At 40.9% G+C, this 19,980-nt stretch overlaps 2 protein-coding genes across 2 annotated transcripts; one reads left to right on the forward strand and one right to left on the reverse strand.

The window, feature by feature from the left end:
- Positions 1 to 281: 281 nt before the first annotated feature.
- On the forward strand, positions 282 to 1,208 carry LOC306742578 (olfactory receptor 11A1-like; the record flags this gene model as incomplete). Its single annotated transcript, XM_079224969.1, has 1 exon — positions 282 to 1,208. The coding sequence occupies one exon, from the start codon at positions 282 to 284 to the stop codon at positions 1,206 to 1,208; it is 927 nt and encodes a 308-aa protein (XP_079081095.1).
- Positions 1,209 to 14,468: 13,260 nt separating this feature from the next.
- LOC306742579 (olfactory receptor 11A1-like) lies at positions 14,469 to 15,437 on the reverse strand (the record flags this gene model as incomplete). Its single annotated transcript, XM_079224970.1, has 1 exon — positions 14,469 to 15,437. The coding sequence occupies one exon, from the start codon at positions 15,435 to 15,437 to the stop codon at positions 14,469 to 14,471; it is 969 nt and encodes a 322-aa protein (XP_079081096.1).
- Positions 15,438 to 19,980: the final 4,543 nt, after the last annotated feature.

Raw genomic sequence — 19,980 nt, forward strand, 5'->3', positions numbered from 1 at the left:
GTGGGCGTGTCTCCACATGCACAAGTGAAGAGAGGCAGCAGGTTGGGCTCAGTGAGGAGAGCAGCTCCAGTGACTCGCCTCTCGTGTCACGTTCAGCTGGTCAAGCTGAGCAATGTTTCACATCTCATTTCTTCATAATGAGTTTCTCTGCTTGTTGACTAACAACTGTTTGAGCAACATGTTTTATCTGCACTCAGTTCTCAGCGTGACACGTTTAAACATTTAGAGATCTTGAAGTCACTGAAAAATCTTGTGAAGTGTTGAAGGTTTTCATGAGGAAAATGTTGAACGCTACGCAGCTTTCATATTTCACACTTTCTGCCTACTTTGACACTGGGCTGTTTAAATACTTGTACTTTACTATTATCATGTCTTTGTATATGTTAATTGTTGGTTCCAACGTGTTGCTCATTGTGGTTATCTGCATGAACAGAAGCTTACATGAACCTATGTACCTGTTTCTCTGCAGCCTGTTTGTGAATGAACTGTTTGGTAGTACAGGGTTGTTTCCATTCCTTCTGGTTCAGATCCTCTCTGACATTCACACGGTTTCTGCTCCACTTTGTTTCCTGCAGATATTCTGTGTGTACTCGTATGTGTGTGTAGAGTTTTCCAACTTAGCCTTGATGTCTTATGACCGATACCTTGCCATCTGTTGCCCTCTGCAGTACAGCGCCCGTATGACCTTTAACAAGGTGGCCGTGCTCATTTGTGTCACCTGGTTAATCCCAGTTGTTGCTATTCTAGTGTTGATCTCATTGATCGCTCCTTTGCAGCTGTGTGGGAACGTCATGGACAGAGTTTACTGTGGGAACTACTCCATCGTGAAGCTGGCCTGCTCCGACACCCGCGTGAACAACATCTATGGCCTCGTCATAACTTTCCTCACGGTCTTTGGTCCTGTTTCTGTCATCTTCTACACGTACGTGAAGATCTTCTCCGTTTGTTTCTCCGGCTCCAAACAGACCCGGCAGAAGGCGCTCAGCACCTGCTCGCCTCACCTGGCCGCCCTGCTCAACTTCTCCTTCGCCACTTGCTTTCAGATATTGCAGAGCAGGTTTAACATGAGCAACGTCCCCAATGTGTTGGGCATTTTACTGTCGCTGTACTTTCTGACATGCCAGCCCCTCTTCACCCCCATCATCTACGGGCTGAACATGTCCAAGATACGCAGCGCATGCAGACGTCTGCTGAGGGCAAAGGTGTAGGAAAGAAACCGGTCCAACCTACACAGGCCCACACTATGACTGTGTGTGTGTGTGTGTGTGTGTGTGTGTGTGTGTGTGTGTGTGTGTGTGTGTGACAGTCTTTTCACTTTTGGTGATTGTTCTGTTCATGTTTGATTTGAGAAACTTGATACTTGTTTGAGTGTTTTTGTATACATATATATGTGTATATACATTTATACATCTATATCTGTATATATACTCTATGTGTGTATACGTATACAGACACATACAGACAGTATATATACACACATATATATACAGGCCTGGACTGGGACAAAAATTCGGCCCTGGACTTTTTGGTCCAGACTGACCACCACAATCCGCGCGCAGATACTGTGCCAACTCTGTCTGTTGATGTACTGTATATACAACCACACAAGCCCTTAATAACACTACTATACTGGAATGGGTCATTGTCTCCTTGTCTCTTATTTGATGTAATTTAATCTGAAAATTTCCATAAATAAGTGTTCAAAAAAAAGAAAAGCATGGACAATAAACCATAAACACTGACAGAAAAAATAGGTAAAGCACATTTGAACAAATTGGAGCTTAGAGAAAGTATATTGACACTTAAAACACTTTAACTCTGGTGACCTGATTTGTAATTATAAAAATTGTTTAATCTCAATGAGGCTTTTCCTGGTTAAATACATTTTAAATTTTAAATAAATTAAATATATATGTATGTATATATATATACATATATATATACGTATATATATATATATATATATATATATATATATATATATATATTTATATATATACATATATACTCTATGTGTGTCGTCAGTACATCATCTTCATCGCTGTATCTTCCTCATCATGTGAACGTGAGGAACCAGAGGAAACAATAAATGAAAGCTTTTGGCTGAATGATGTCATCTGTAGTAATATTGTGGTTATGTTTATATCTGCTCTGAAGCAGACGCACATCATCTGGACAGTAAAACATAAAAGCAGATCATTGTTGATAATATTTACTCCTCGCCTCTGAAGAGAAAGACTCAACGTGCAATAAAAACTATTTTTAGGCCCTTTTCTCTAAATGCCATCTCCAAACTAAAAAGGTGTATCTCTGCAACCACTAGGGCTATTTCAATAATTCTGGTTATAATAAAAGGTACACATGTGAGATTTTGTTCAGATGTGCAAATATCACTCTGGTTATGTATACATATATACATAACCGTTATAAATATACATATACAGAATATATATATATATATATATATATATATATATATATATATATATATATATATATATGTTACAGGTTAAGAGTAAATGAAGAAGACACACAGAAGAAAGGAAAAGGTTCCAGTTCCGCCTATAAAAAAAATCACTTTCATGATGATTATTTCTTTGAAATGATGCAGCTGTAATGTCCAACTCTAACCCAAATCATAACTCAATATGTGAACATTCTCTAACCCAAATCATAGCACAATATGTGAACATTCTCTAACCCAAATCATAGCTCAATATGTGAACATTCTCTAACCCAAATCATAGCACAATATGTGAACATTCTCTAACCCAAATCATAGCTCAATATGTGAACATTCTCTAAGCCAAATCATAACAATATGTGAACATTCTCTAACCCAAATCATAACAATATGTGAACATTCTCTAACCCAAATCATAGCTCAATATGTGAACATTCTCTAACCCAAATTATAACTCAATATGTGAACATTCTCTAACCCAAATCATAACAATATGTGAACATTCTCTAACCCAAATCATAACAATATGTGAACATTCTCTAACCCAAATCATAACTCAATATGTGAACATTCTCTAACCCAAATCATAACTCAATATGTGAACATTCTCTAACCCAAATCATAACAATATGTGAACATTCTCTAACCCAAATCATAACAATATGTGAACATTCTCTAACCCAAATCATAACTCAATATGTGAACATTCTCTAACCCAAATCATAGCTCAATATGTGAACATTCTCTAACCCAAATCATAACAATATGTGAACATTCTCTAACCCAAATCACAACAATATGTGAACATTCTCTCTACAAAGGTTGACTTTGATAAAGTAAAGCAGAACAAAGTTAGAGAGGGTTTAGAACAGAGAACATTCAGGCCAGGTTGCATTGGGGCTCAATGGGGCCCATTGAGGCTATTTTAATGCTAATTGAATTATGGTGTTCAATACATCCAAATACAGTATTTTTTTTTTCATAAAACAAGCTATGATTTACAGCAGGGCTCTCAAGTTTTTAAGACAGGTAAGAGTGACATCTCTCTCTCTCTCTCTCTCTCTCTCTCTCTCTCCGCCGGACGGAGGCGCGGCCGACATTACATTTCACCCAGATACAACAGATACGTGTTTCTGATTGGCTCTTCGTGTCGCATCTCTTTTCATTGATTGGCTGATGAGTCCAGGGGATTCGGGGAGACGAGCTTGATTCCTCCATGGTGAGGCAGCGACCAGGTCATGTTTGTGCTGCGGCACATTAAATAGCCTGGAGGTTTTTTCAGCGTGAGAAATACGATGTGTGGCGGGAGGGCGTGGCTTAAGACCGAAATGCGTGACAGTCGCGCTCAATGCGTGACACTTGAGAGCCCTGCTATGTGTTATATAACAATCGCTCAGTCTGCTTTTTGCAGCTCATGCCAGAACCACATAGCACAAACGTGTCTTTAAACATTTAACACTGAATGTTCAGATCAGGAAAACTCTTTTTGAAAGAGAGAAAAATGTCTGTTTGTCCTTTAGATTACATTTAAAAGAGCCATTCCTTGCCGAGTGTTTTGAATCCAGAACCTTAAAGGACGAGATGTGACTGAAGAGAGGATTCCAGTTTACAGTTTAAAGTTTAAAGTGGACAGAACGTGTCATTAGCGGCTCAGTGTTTGTTCAGTGAGATGATTTGTGATTCACATCGTCAGGCGTTCTGCAACACACCTATTAATAATAATACAAATAATAATAATTTTACACGGTAAAAACAGAAATAGTAAAAGCAATAACAATTAAAGCTGCTTGCAGCTGTGACTGGGACCTCGCTCCAGGCGAACGTTCTCGGCCGGGAGAGCCGGCGACCTGCAGGCGACCCAGCTTTAATTTAAAGCGTATATATATATATATATATATATATATATACACACACATATATATATTTTATATATGTAAATATGTATATAAATGTATATACAGATAAAGATATGTTTTAAAAGTGATCAAAAGACCAGCAGACTGTGGTCACAAGTTAAAGCTTGACCAGCTGAGTTGTAGCAGAGCTCCGTCGGACAAAAACAAGAAATGTGACAACTAAACCTAAAGTATACGTTAAAGGGTAAAGAAGAGAGTGCCTCTAGATAATGAGTTTGAGTACTAGACAAAAGAATTACCATAGGCAAGACACCTCGAAGCAAAAGGAGGATAGCCAGAAGCCTCCTAGCCAGACTAACGCTAGCTCGGGTTCGGCTATCAGAGGAGCCGAGTCGGAAATGGACGTACTGGAAGAACTGAAGAAACTTCGTAAAGAAAATCAAGATGGACATAATAACACTAAGATGTCTCTTGAACGACTAGAACAAGCGGTTTCTGACATTAAAGACAAAGTGAAGGAGCACGAAGAAAGAATCGGACAGACAGAAGAAAGACTCATCACGGCCGAAGATACGGCAACGCAACACCGCAGAGCGCCACGGCACCTGCTCCACCGCGACATGGGCCTGACTGCTCTGTGACGACCGCCAGAATGAACTGAGACGGAACAACGTAAGAATCTTTCAAATTCAAGAAGGAAGTGAAGGAAAACAGCTGCTACAAAAGGTACTTAAACTACCACCAGAAATTGACATTAAGATTGAAAGAGCGCACCGCTCACTCGGACCCAAACGGCTCCTCCGAGATCGATAATGGTAAGATTTGTTGACGCAGCGGTGAAAGAAACGATCATACGGCAAGCATGGAGCCAGGGACGGGTGTTTTTCCAAGACACACGGATCTTCTTCGACCAAGACTAGTCACCAGATTTACAAAAGAGACGGGTGAAAGTCCACGAAGTTATCAAACAGCTTAAAAAGAAGGACATACAAGCGAAATGCCTGTACCCGGCACAACTGAAACTTAAGCTGAGTGCCGGAGAGAAGACCTTCACAACACTAGCTAACGCAGCGACCATGCTAACGCAGCGACCATGCTAACGCAGCGACCATGCTAGCGCAGCGACCATGCTAGCGCAGCGACCATGCTAGCGCAGCGACCATGCTAGCGCAGCGACCATGCTAGCGCAGCTCGGGGTCCAGGTGAGCTGTGGAGAAAGGGAGAGCATCGAGGAGCAGATCCATGGCGGCCGGAGGAGCAACACCAAGGAAAAGACACACTCACTTAGACCTTTCTTACAAGCTTTTGTAATATCGGTCATACTTTTTTCCCACAGAGAGTGTGGGTCACGCCTCTCTGCCCCGAAACCAAGGGGGAGCGACACAGTTAGAGTTCAAACACTGTCTGAATGGAAACCTGGAAGTTCAGTCATAGATGATGTATGTTATTCTAGTATCTTTCTTGACAGACGTTATCAAGTTTAGTTTCAGTCTATTTTTTTATTTTTATTATTTCTATGTTTATTATTTGTTTTTGTTTTCGAGGCAGAAAAGAGACCATGTTACAACAATAGGTAGAGACTATGGCTAACCTGAATTTCATCAGCTACAATATAAAAGGAATTAACAACCCAATTAAAAGAAAAAACATTCTAGGGCAACTAAAACAAATGAACTGTTCGGTAGCGCTAATCCAGGAAACACACTTATCTGGAGCAGAACACCTAAAACTAAGGAGAGTGGGTTGACCAGGTCTATAGCGCATCGTGTAAGAAGGGGAAGAAAAGAGGGGTAGCTATCCTGTTTAGTAAATCAGTGTACTGCAGTAATGAGAAAACCTTTCAAGATGTGGAGGGCCGCTATGTAATGGTGAGTGGAACTATTGGAGGCATAAAGATAACCGTATTCAATATATATGCCCCAAATGAACACTGTCCATTTTTCTTTAAAAAGATTGCGGCTCGAGTGGCTGATGAAGGTGAAGGGATTTTACTTATAGGAGGAGACTTTAACTGTACACTGAATGCCAATTTAGACCGATTACCAGCAATAATAAGACCCCAGTGTAGAAAGTCTAAGGACTTATCAGATATGTTGAAGGAGCCAGGCCTAGTGGATGTCTGGAGACATCTTCATCCGGGGGAGAAAGATTTCACATTCATGTCCCAAGTACATGGGAGCTATTCAAGGATAGACTATTTCTGCACGTCAAAGAGAGACATACATCGAGTAAAAGAAAGTACAATCGAACCAATTACAATCTCCGACCATGGTCCGGTCGTTATGAAGATACATGTAGGACCAGAGAATCCCTTCAGATACTGGAGGATCAATGTCTCATTGTTGGCAGATACTCAAACCAAACAAGAAATACAATCTGGTCTGTCTGAATACTTTGCCATAAACGATGATGGTCATGTTTCTCCCTCAATACTATGGGACGCAGGAAAGGCTACAATGAGGGGGAAATTATTTCTATAGGCTCAGGTATATCAGCAGAAAACACTATGAAATGGGAAATAAAGCTAGCAGGTTGCTGGCTTTTCAACTCCAGAAAGCCCAATCTAACTGTGCAATTCCTAAAATAAAAAACCCTGAATCTAACGGTCTGGAGACTACACCTCAGGAAATAGCAGATGCTTTTGCGAAATATTATAAACAATTATATAAGAGTCAAGAACAAGAATCAAAGAAAGAGAAAATAGAGGAGTTTTTGAAACCCCTTAAAATGACCAAAATGTCGAATGAGGAAGCAACCAAATTAGTAGATCCCATCACACAAGATGAAATTAAAGAAACCATCGCTAATATGAAAAAACAACAAATCGCCAGGAACTTGGATGGATTTGCTGGAGAATATTACAAAGCCTTTGTGAATGACCTCACCCCTATATTATGCAAAGTATATAATTATGTACTAAAAACGGGAGATCCACCGAAATCATGGTGCGAAGCCATCATTACGGTCCTACATAAAGAAGGAAAAGATCCCATACAATGTACCAGCTACCGCCCAATAAGCCTCTTATGCGTAGACTACAAAATCCTGACCTCCATCCTGGCTACCAGAACCCAAAAATATATAAAAAAAGTAATAAAACCAGACCAAACAGGATTTATCTTAGGCCGCCAAGGAACAAACAACATAAGAAAAGCCCTAAATTTACAATCAATAGCGTCAAGAAACAGACAACATTCACTACTTCGGTTTAGATGCTGAAAAGGCCTTTGACAGAGTGGACCGGCTATTCCTGGAACAAACACTGAGAGAGATGGGCTTTGGAGAACAATGTGTTACTTGGATCAGCCGGCTCTACAGAGACCCAAGATCAAAAGTCAGAGTGAATGGTCATTGCTCAGAATTTTTCAAAGTGGAGAGGGGCGTGAGACGGGGGTTCACTGCCACCGTCCTCTTTGTGCTTAGCATTGAACCTCTAGCACAGGGATTCCCAAAGTGTGAGCTGCCTCTAGGGGGTGCGCGAGAGGAAAAATGTAATGGTGGTCTAATGGTGTAATAATTAATATTAAACATAATTTAAAAAAAATGAAGTAGGATTTTTTAATTTTAAAAATTCCCTTTGTAAGATTTAAATTTAAAATTAAAAACGTACAATTTAATAAATAGATGCACTTCCGGTCCGGCCGCCAGACTGTCTTTTACTACACACTAGCTAGCCTAGCTTGTGCACCTAGCGTCATTTCATTCATTCAGCAACATCATGAAAATATGTTAAACTGGCTGAAATCAGGGAAGCTGTCAGGTGGGACATCTGAAGCTATCAGTCATAAAAGAGGAGAGGGACAGAGAGAGAGGGAGGAACCGGAGGGAGAGAAACAGAGAGGTGCTGGGGAGAGACCGGGAGAAGAAACCGACCGGGAGTCGGAGGAAGAGGAGACGGAGGAGACCGAGAAGGAGGAAGAGATATCAGACAAACCGGGAGCACAGAGACCATCGAAGAGTCAAGGTGGAGAAAGAGGAAACGAGAGTGAGCATCAGACTGGGAAAAAGAGAGGAAACATGATGACAATTCTCTGGGTCTGGGCTTCACTTGGATTGGAATGCAGATTGTTGTGCAGTGAGGTTCTGGCTAGCAGCTGTCTGAAGCCTCTTATTTGCTCCGCCACCTGAACACCAAGCATGCCAGTGCAAGTCAGAAGCCCCTTACATTTTAGATCAAAGTTGGAAGAGTTACAAAACAGACAAAAACAATTGCAGTCTCATCCATGTGTTGGGTCGACACCAGGGATTCCCAAAGTGTGGTGCGCCCTGGAGCCTCTTTTTTATGTATATCTGTTTCTGAGCCTATACAAATTCAAGGAATAGTGGATGACAGTGGAACAGATCATAAAATAGCTCTGTTTGCAGACGACATTTTGCTTTTTATAAAAAACCCTCTTCTCTCCATTCCTGCACTAATGCAGTGTCTGCACAAATACGGCTCAGTATCAGGGTATAAAATTAATGAAAACAAGTCGGAGGCGATGATGATAAGTGGAGTCTGGCCCACCCAGTGGAATGAGGATGTTTCCTTTCACTGGTCTAAACAAGGATTCCGATATTTGGGAATTAATATTACACCTAGCCCCACACAGCTGTTTGAGGCCAATTATAAGGTAATCAAACAAATAAAAAATGATATGTCACGTTGGGAAATCCTTCCCCTCTCATTGTGGTAGAGCAGAGACAGTGAAAATGAATGTGTTACCCAGACTCCTCTTTCTGTTCCAGTCCCTACCTGTGGCAGTACTGGTTTCTACCTTCAACATGCTAAATAAAATAATCTCAAAATTCATCTGGCAGAATAAGAGAACCAGGATAAGGCTTAAAAAGTTGTTTCTGCCCAAAGATAAAGGAGGCCTGGGGCGACCACATTTTAAATTATATTATTGGGCAGCACAACTAACAGCTATAGCGGCATGGATTGGAAACGAGCAGGAGATAGGATGGACCCAGGTAGAACAAAGCACAGCTACGGGTATATCTACATCAACATTAACTTTTATTGTTGAAAACAAATGGATAAAACACACACTGAAGATTTGGACAATAATACAAAAAACACTTGAAGGTTCAAGCTCACTCTCAAGGGCTACGCCACTTGTAGGCAACATAGAATTCCCTCCCTCTATATGGGATAGTGGTTTTAGAAGATGGGCTGATAGAGGTCTTAAAACCATCAATCAACTATTTGACAAAACAGAACTCAAATCCTTCTCTCAGCTGCAAGAGCAATATTCACTTCCATCAAAGGACTTGTATAAGTACCTTCAAATGAGACGCTATATTACAAACCATAAAGACCGACAGTCAGTCAGAAGAAATCCTAATGCAATGGAAGAATATTTTATTAGTATAACAGAAAAATGCTTTCCAACTAAAACACGTCTCCCACATATATAGAAGGCTTATTATAGCTGACAAAACACAAAATACATTGAACATTAAAGAAAAGTGTGAATTGGAACTAAATGTTATAATTGAGGACAACACATGGGAAGACATGTGCAGCACATGCCATAAAGGAATCAACAGCCCATTATGGAAGGAATTCGACTGGAAATTAAAAATGAGATATTTCTACACACTTCTTGTAATCTCCTCATGTGGGACTGATCCACTGGCTTCACTATGTTGGAGAAATTGTGGAAAAATAGGAGATCATACGCATATCTTTTGGGACTGTCCACTAGTTAGAGGGTTCTGGAAAAACATTAAAACAGAAATCAATAAAACTATGGAAGTGGAGGAACCCTTAGAGCCACTAATATTTCTGCTGGGGTCCATACCGAAGCATTTAGGGGACACTGATAGGACGTATATTTTGCGTATTCTTTTAATTATTGCCAGGAAAACGATAACTGTGAACTGGAAGACTGTAAACCCACCATCAATAACTCAATGGAGACAGAGATTAAAACAGGTCCACACAATGGAAAAAATGACTGCAAAATTACAAATGAAAACAGATACCTTCACAAGACGATGGACTTGGGTTACACTATACCTAGATACCATGGAGTCACAAAACCAAGCTCTACCACCAGAATATCACTGCTGTCAATCTGTGAACCCTGCCCGAATATGAATGTCAGCTTCCTTTCATTTCAGTATCTTTTATTTTATTTTATATATATATATATTTCTTTTATTTCTTTTTTATTATGATTTCATTTTCTTCTATTTTGTATTATTCTTTTTTTTTTCCTCATTGGTTATTTACTTCATTTTTGGTACTTAATGCATGTATTACTTGATTGTATTTAACTGTACTTGGTTGGGCGTCCCCCCCCCCCCCCCCTCCCCCCTTGCTGAGCCCTCCTGGTGGAGTGTGTGTGTTGAAGTGAGGACATGGAGGAGGGAGCATACGGGTGTGTGTGTAGACTGCTGCGTGAGTGTATGGGCATCTGTTAGTCTGGATGTTCATGTATGTAAGAGTCAGAATTTACACTCGTATTTAGACTACCGACACTAAACGCCACCGCTTTGACTATTTGGTACCTGCTTTATCATGTTTGTTTATTTTGATGTCAAGGAGGACTCTGATGTGAGGAAAACACAAAATAAAAAGTAAAAAAAAAAAAGTGATCAAAAGCTTGAGGTTTCATGGAACGGCGTGGAACTGGTGTGGCAACTATTTTATATGGTTCTTGATCATACAATTCAGTTCAGTTTATTTTATATAGCCCAACATCACAAATTTGTCTCGGAGGGCTTTACAATCTGTAACATAACATCCTGTCCTGGGACCTCATCACATCGGATCAGGAAAAACGACCCTACAAAAAGATAGTAAAAACCCTTTCACAGTGAACAAAGGGAAGAAACCTGAGGGAGAGCAACAGAGGAGGATCCCTCTTCCCAGATGGACAGAAGAATAGATGTCATGTGACCAGAATGAATAACTGAACGGAGTTCCAGCACATTACATGAATATGACAGAAAGTATTAATATCATGAGTAGTAGGCATGGTCCACGATCCATGAAGCAGAAGGAGGTAGAGGACGGGCATCAGCAGGGCCATTGCAGGAGGCAGGACTGGCTCTAGGCACAGCCACAATCCATGGAAACTTGAGGCGAGGAAGCACAGAGGCTCCCGAAGGAGAAGAAGAAAGCAAGCTGTTGTAACTCCACTGTACTTTGTCAAAACTGTTCCAAAGTTAACATGCTTTATGAGAGGCATGGCTGGAAGACTTCTGCATGCCAATATGAACTCATAGTCAGAGCGCCACCTACTGGGAAACTATGGCAATTTGAACTAGAAATGAAGGACGAAAACGAAATTGGCCGACTTCTGGTACGGTTTAGAGCATGGTCCCAAGAGAGTTATTTTTAAGTTTATATGTGGTACATACGCCTATCAAATATTGTATGTCTATGTTGAACGTACTGCAAGGGCTGCTTTGTTGAGTTTAGTGGAATTTACCCCTAAGAAGTTAATGGGTCCTTTTCTTCTGAACACAATGAGATACAAACAATATTTTGATATATCTTGATGACATTGAACCTTAAATGATCCACAGAGAATTTGTACAAATTGAACCCAGCGTTTAGGAAGAATTGGGAATAAAATTGTTTTTCACAAAATTAAAAATGGCGGCAAATCTAAGCAGGTGGAGCTAAATGTTCTCCCAGAACTTTTTGTAGAGCAGAACCACCCGGACATATGTGCTAAATTTCAGGTCAATCAGTCATAGGGGGCAAAAAAATGTGGGCTTTCACAACTCACAGGTTGTCAAAAAAATCTTAAGTTTATATGTGGTACATACACCTATCAAATATTGTATATCTATGTTGAACGTACTGCAAGGGCTGCTCTGTTGAATTTAGTTGCATTTACCCCTAAGAAGTTAATGGGTCCTTTTCTTCTGAACACAATGAGATACAAACAAGCTTTTGATATATTTTGATGAAATTGAACCTTTAATTATCCACAGAGAATTTTGTAAAAATCGAAGCCAGCGTTTAGGAAGATTTGAGGAAAAAATAGTTTTTCACAAAATTCAAAATGGCAGAAATTCTAAGCAGGCGGAGCTTAATGCGACGATTTACTTTTTTGTAGAGCAGACACAACCGGACATGCGTGCCAAATTTCAGGTCAATTGGTGATAGGGGGCAAAAACTGTGGGCTTTCACAACTCACAGGTTGTCAAAAAAAACACGTTTTTTTAGGGGGCGCTATCTGACTTCCTGTACGATTTAGAGCATGGTCCCAAGAGAGTTATTTCTAAGTTTACATGTGTTACATATTCCTAGCAAGTTTCATACATGTAGGTCAACCGTAGCGCTGGGGCTGATTAATTGAATATTTGTAGGGGGCGCTATCGAGCCGATGTGCCATTTTGAGGCATTTAAATCACATCAGGTAACTACATCTTTGCCTTTAATTGTGTGTGCCAAGTTTAGTTACGTGTCGAGCATGCTTAGTCCCTCAAAAGTGACTTTGTTGTTGACCGCGAAGGATGGGTCGCCACGGCAACAGCGTTACACAAAAAATCAAAAGCTTTAGGGGCTGACATCATGAAAGTCTTATGTTTGTCTAGAAGTAATTGGAAGTTGATCTGATTGACCGACTAAGAGAAGCAAGCCAAAGTATAGAACATTTACTTCCTGTTGCCATTAGGTGGCGCTATGACTCTAATAAAAAATTAGACTGCACATGTCTTCAGGCCTGGAGGCTGATCAAACATGTGAAACCTGGAAAGGATCTTATCATGTGGAGTCGAGTTACATCGGTTTATTCGGTCACGGCGAAGGATCGAACTTCTGCGATGGACCGACGCTACGCCGTTCAACGGATCCTTACAATCTTCAAGGTGATGCATTATCAATGTCTTAAGTCTGTTCCGACGCATTTTGAGAGGGATCTGAATAATCTGTGAGGAGCACGGTGTACAAGTAGAAAACATGTAACTTCCTGTTGCCTCTAGGTGGCGCTATGACTAGGATGAAAATTGATCATATGGATGTCTTCAGGGTCAGGAGGTCATGGCATATGAGAAATATGGAGTGGATTCCATCATGTATGGCCGAGTTAAAGCAACTTCCATTTTCATGGAAAATGGTGTCTCTTTGCCGCTGCTCTGCGCTCACATAGTTCGATATTTTATTTAATTGGTAAATAACTTCTGAACGCAATGATAAATCAATATTGAAAGTATTGTTTGATCACATTGAGCCAATGATGATCCACAGAAAGTTCCGTAAGAAATGGACCCAGAGTTTAGGAGGAGTGGGCAAGAATGTGTTTTTTAATCCCAAGCACCTCTTTTCCCCATGCAAAGAGTCCAAAGAACGAGAATAACAAAATATAAGAAACATTCGAATAACAATAGGTCCTCCGCTCTGACTACGTCAGGCTCGGGCCCTCATAAACAAAGCAGATTTAAATAACCTAGTTTATTATTGTGTTTTAAAAGGGGAGAGTGATGAGAATGTCTGAGGTGAGATGATACCTTAAGTAAAAACATGTAAATCCAAAATGTAAATATTATACAATTAAAACATAAGAAATGTAAAACATTGAACAAAATGAAACATTAAAACATAAAATATGTATTTGTATGTTTGCCCTCCCCCTTCACCCTGTGTACAAAGGTTGTTTCCATACATGAGTGTAAATGTTATTTGAGAGTTTGTGAGTTTACTGCACAAAAAGCTAAAAAAGGGAATAAAAGAAGATGTATTTCTACTGTAGGATTAAATTAAGGAACAACGCTAACAGGAATGGAAGAACGGTCAAAAGGATTTTATACAACTATTTATGAGGGTTACAAGTGTAAATTAATTATATATGTATATATTTTTTTCTTCTTCTTTTCTTTTATATCTAATTATCTTGAGGGTTAATTATACCTGACAAGAACAGGCTTTACTCGTTGTGTTGTATATGATGAATAAAACACACAACAACAATATCTCTCTCTCAATAATAGCTCCAGTGACCCCAGGAAGCAGAAACCCGTCTGTTCGGCTCCTCGAACCCTCAGAACATTCCTGACTAGACGCAGCACGTGGAGCATTGGTGTTGATTAGTCCATAAGTGTTTTTTGCACGTTTTGGGCCGTCTCCACGAGGATAACTGTAAATGTAATATAATGTCGTTCTCATACGCAGCGTTAACAGCAGGCATCGTCGGCGAGGCCTCCGGTCATCGGCCGTTCCGGTTCGGTTCACCGGCTCGACGCTTCACAACCGAGCGGAACAACAACCCTTTACACGCGAGGCAGATTTTAGACATCTTCAGTCCGTACATCACGGGGCTGAAGAGCGGCTGGCATGTCAGGAAGTACAACGATAAAACTATCTTCAACATCCTGTGCACACCTCTCATATCAAACCGGCTCTGCGACACTTCAAAGCAAACCCCGAAGGAGAAGTTGAGCAGGGCGGCCAGGTGAGGCGAGCAGGTGCTGAGCGCCTTCTGCCGGGTCTGTTTGGAGCCGGAGAAACAAACGGAGAAGATCTTCACGTACGTGTAGAAGATGACAGAAACAGGACCAAAGACCGTGAGGAAAGTTATGACGAGGCCATAGATGTTGTTCACGCGGGTGTCGGAGCAGGCCAGCTTCACGATGGAGTAGTTCCCACAGTAAACTCTGTCCATGACGTTCCCACACAGCTGCAAAGGAGCGATCAATGAGATCAACACCAGAATGGTCAGAAAGGAGTATAACCACGGGACAGCGATGAGCACGGCCACCTTGTTAAAGGTCATACGGGCGCTGTACTGCAGAGGGCAACAGATGGCAAGGTATCGGTCATAAGACATCACGGCTAAGTTGGAAAACTCTACACACACATACGAGTACACACAGAATATCTGCAGGAAACAAAGTGGAGCAGAAACCGTGTGAATGTCAGAGAGGATCTGAACCAGAAGGAATGGAAACAACCCTGTACTACCAAACAGTTCATTCACAAACAGGCTGCAGAGAAACAGGTACATAGGTTCATGTAAGCTTCTGTTCATGCAGATAACCACAATGAGCAACACGTTGGAACCAACAATTACAACGTATAAAGACATGATAATAGTAAAGTACAAGTATTTAAACAGCCCAGTGTCAAAGTAGGCAGAAAGTGTGAAATATGAAACTTGTGTAGAGTTCATCATCATGAATCCTTTAAAACATCAATGAGCCATTAGAAGACGTGACATTAATATCCAGACTTTTCTTTTGGAAGCAAAGTTCAAAAAACAGGAAACAGAAACAGTTCATAAGAAACTCAGTGTTAATGTGTTTAACAAATTAAAATGTGGTATTTACTTACTTCAGACATGTAACATATAAAAACGTGTTCACAGTCAACCTAAAGAGTTCACTGTGAGTCTTCCTCATGAGCTGGAACTCTGCCTCTTCTACAGAAGAGCGCCCACATCAGCTGACTGACCTCCTCAGAGAACCAATCATGCTGTTTGCTGATTGGTCAAGAGGAAGTTAGCAGGAAATTGATATGAAGAAGAACGCCTCCTGGTTGCAGCGAAACAATAAAGAACTATTTCACCCCCGAATGTACCGTCTGTATCTGAATGATTCTCCGTTAGCTTCAATCTTTAGAGAAAACGTAGTTTTTTATGTGTAAAATGTGATCCCACATCTCACAGAAACCAGCTGCAGAGACGAGGAAACCCAAACGTTTCATACTTGGAAGATCTTCAGACGGATACCAGAGGGGGACAGGGTTACCCGACTTGGTTCACCATGTGATCCGGTGATCCGGTGATCCGGCGTTCAGATGTAAGAACTTGAATGAATCCTAAGATTTTGTTTGACACCATTACCACCATTGTTTCACCACCTGTCGCTATATTACCTTGCTTTCTACTGATGAGTGTAATAAGTTCCTTACCTATTTCATTTAAACGGTAATAGCGATTAGGTCTGGTATTGTTTCTGGGATTTGTTCACCCAACTGTTCTGGACTCTTTCCAGCCCATCAGCCTACAAGAGTTAATGGACTTAATTCATAAATCAAAACCATCGTCCTGCCCTCTGGATATTAAACCATTCTCTCTAATCCAGAAAATCCTGCCAATTATTGGTCCTTCCATAACATTGATTTTTAATTCCTCTCTGTCTACAGGAAGTGTCCCTTCCTATTTTAAACATGCAACTATCCAGCCGTTATTAAAAAAAACCTAACTTAGATCCTGCTCTGACCTCAAACTACAGGCCTATTTCAAAACTGCCTTTCTGTCTAAAATCCTAGAGAAGGTTGTGGCCGGCCAACTTACTGCTGCACTGGAGAGACACAATATGTTTGACAAGTTCCAGTCAGGGTTTCCCAAACAGCACTCGACTGAAACCGCTTTCCTGATGGTTTAAATTACTTATTAATCTTATTATTATTATTATATTATTATTATTATTATATTATATATATATATTGTGTGGGAGACCGAGCAACAATCGGCTGTCGGTGAAACCTTGAAACTGTCGCAACGAATAGAGAGATGGTTTGAAACACTAACGTGACTCACGGGGTAACGTGAACCTTGTTACCGAACCAAACAAGCCTCCCAGGTGGCTCCTCCCACAGGTGACGCAACGCATTACAGTCTCTGCTGCTTGTCCCATGAAGAGCTGGACATCGTCCAGAGGACCCTTTGTGGATCATGCCGAACCCTCACGCCCATCTGCCAGAACAGGGTGTTGTGTTGAGTCGAACATAATGTTCCCACAACTGTTATTACACAACCTCACACCTCGTTGAAGACCAGGCCTTCAGCTTCAGCCCCAGGTCTCATGTCCAGGAGCTCCATCTTGGTTTGAGGAAAGAAGAAAGAAGATCTCGTAGCACAGAAACATGACTCAGCAGATCAAACTCACAGGAGTCACTTCCTGTCTCAAGGTGAGGACGGTTACAGCCTCATCGCTCCACACAACTCATGTTCCAGCTCTACGGGGAGAAATTCTTCTGAAAACATAGAGAGTTTATAATTATCTTAGAAGGTCTAGAGACAGCTCTCTTTCATACAGCAGAGAAGAGCCACGTGGTGGCCTGAGAGTAACCCCAGGCAGAGGGTTAGGGGTAACCCCAGGCAGAGGGTTAGGGGTAACCCCAGGCAGAGGGTTAGGGGTAACCCCAGGCAGAGGGTTAGGGGTAACTCCAGGCAGAGGGTTAGGGGTTACCCCAGGCAGAGGGTTAGGGGTAACCCCAGGCAGAGGGTTAGGGGTAACCCCAGGCAGAGGGTTAGGGGTTACCCCAGGCAGAGGGTTAGGTTTGGTTAGGTTTGGTAGGGGACGTGGCCTCCAGGTGGAGGTCAAGGGGGGCACAAGGGTCCCTCTCTGAGGGAAGTTCACAGTAGAATTATTTAGTGGCGTATAAGTCACACATAACTTGTCAACTTGGCTTGTGATCCTGAATAACTTACAGAAGCATTGCATGCTATTATTTCCCTCGTCTCTGTCCAAAAGTTATTGAACAAAGAAAGATGTGATCGTTTCTTAAAGAAATATTCTGCTTCAATCTCTATTTGTTGTTGTTTAGCCTTTCAAACATTTTCCCTGAGGTCAAATAATGGTTGGCTCTTTCACGGGGGGCTTCCCTATGTGGCTTTATCTCCTAAACAGGCCTTTATATAACAACACTGCTGGCCTGACCGGGTTGGGTTGGATCGGGTTTAAACAGAAACTAGCTGCTCGTCGCAGAGTCTTCATGGGCTGAGACGTCTGTAGAAGTGAAAGACAACAAAAAACTCTTCACGATTGCTTCAGAAAACTTTCTTGTAGAACTTCTTGAGGAGTTCTCTGTTGACATCATCGTGGGGTTTGTGTTGCCTCATAGCGTCTGAGGGGAGGTCCTTATCGGCCCCCGTGGACCAGTGGAACCAGTGCTGAGGTCTGCTCGGACTGATTGGTCTCACTGGTGAAAAGCTCGGACTAATTTGCCTCAGAGGGAATTAGTGGAGACTGTGGCCGATGTGAAGGAGCCTCCGGGACAAACATGTTGACATGAAGTGACCTTTGACCTGAGAGACTTAGAGTGATGTAACTTCTGTGGAGCTTCACTTCAGCAAAGAATCATCTCAGTTTTACCAAAGTTTTGTTCAATGCTTTAGATGTTTTGTTTAAAAAGACAGAAGCAGTTTGACATTAAACACTATTCACTAATGATGACGATGCATTGTTCTGGTTGTGTTAAAGGAAATAAAACAAGGCATGAATCAAACTCTTCTTCCAAAGTCCAACTTAACTCTAAGTCAACGGCGACCGCGAGGCTGCGTGTTGACACTCTACATATCGAAAATATTCATATCTTTGCACATATATTTGCACACAACCCATGAAGCTTAATCTGCAGTATGAAGTCATTTTTTAGTCCCATTTTTACAATCCAAAAGTTTAAGTTAAGCAGTAAACTGGACTAAAGGTTTAAGTTAGGGAGTAGACTGGACTAAAGGTTTAAGTTAGGGAGTAGACTGGACAAAAGGTTTAAGCTACAGAGTAAACTGGACTAAAGGTTTAAGTTACAGAGTAGACTGGACTAAAGGTTTAAGTTACAGAGTAGACTGGACTAAAGGTTTAAGTTATAGAGTAGACTGGACTAAAGGTTTAAGTTACAGAGTAAACTGGACTAAAGGTTTAAGTTACAGAGTAGACTGGACTAAAGGTTTAAGTTACAGAGTAGACTGGACTAAAGGTTTAAGTTAGGGAGTAGACTGGACTAAAGGTTTAAGTTACAGAGTAGACTGGACTAAAGGTTTAAGTTACAGAGTAAACTGGACTAAAGGTTTAAGTTACAGAGTAGACTGGACTAAAGGTTTAAGTTACAGAGTAAACTGGACTAAAGGTTTAAGTTACAGAGTAGACTGGACTAAAGGTTTAAGTTAGGGAGTAGACTGGACTAAAGGTTTAAGTTAGGGAGTAGACTGGACTAAAGGTTTAAGTTAGGGAGTAGACTGGACTAACGGTTTAAGTTAAGGAGTAGACTGGACTAAAAGTTTACGTTACAGAGTAGACTGGACTAAAGGTTTAAGTTACAGAGTAGACTGGACTAAAGGTTTAAGTTACAGAGTAGACTGGACTAAAGGTTTAAGTTACAGAGTAGACTGGACTAAAGGTTTAAGTTAGGGAGTAGACTGGACTAAAGGTTTAAGTTAAGGAGTAGACTGGACTAAAGGGTTAAGTTACAGAGTAGACTGGACTAAAGGTTTAAGTTAAGGAGTAGACTGGACTAAAGGTTTACGTTACAGAGTAGACTGGACTAAAGGTTTAAGTTACAGAGTAGACTGGACTAAAGGTTTAAGTTACAGAGTAAACTGGACTAAAGGTTTAAGTTAGGGAGTAAACTGGACTAAAGGTTTAAGTTAGGGAGTAAACTGGACTAAAGGTTTAAGTTACAGAGTAAACTGGACTAAAGGTTTAAGTTAGGGAGTAGACTGGACTAAAGGTTTAAGTTACAGAGTAGACTGGACTAAAGGTTTACGTTACAGAGTAGACTGGACTAAAGGTTTAAGTTAGGGAGTAGACTGGACTAAAGGTTTAAGTTACAGAGTAGACTGGACTAAAGGTTTAAGTTAGGGAGTAGACTGGACTAAAGGTTTAAGTTACAGAGTAAACTGGACTAAAGGTTTAAGTTACAGAGTAAACTGGACTAAAGGTTTAAATTAGGGAGTAGACTGGACTAAAGGTTTAAGTTAGGGAGTAGACTGGACT

Source organism: Taurulus bubalis (assembly GCF_910589615.1).
Source record: "Taurulus bubalis genome assembly, chromosome: 10".
In the NCBI taxonomy this organism is placed as follows: Eukaryota; Metazoa; Chordata; class Actinopteri; order Perciformes; family Cottidae; genus Taurulus; species Taurulus bubalis.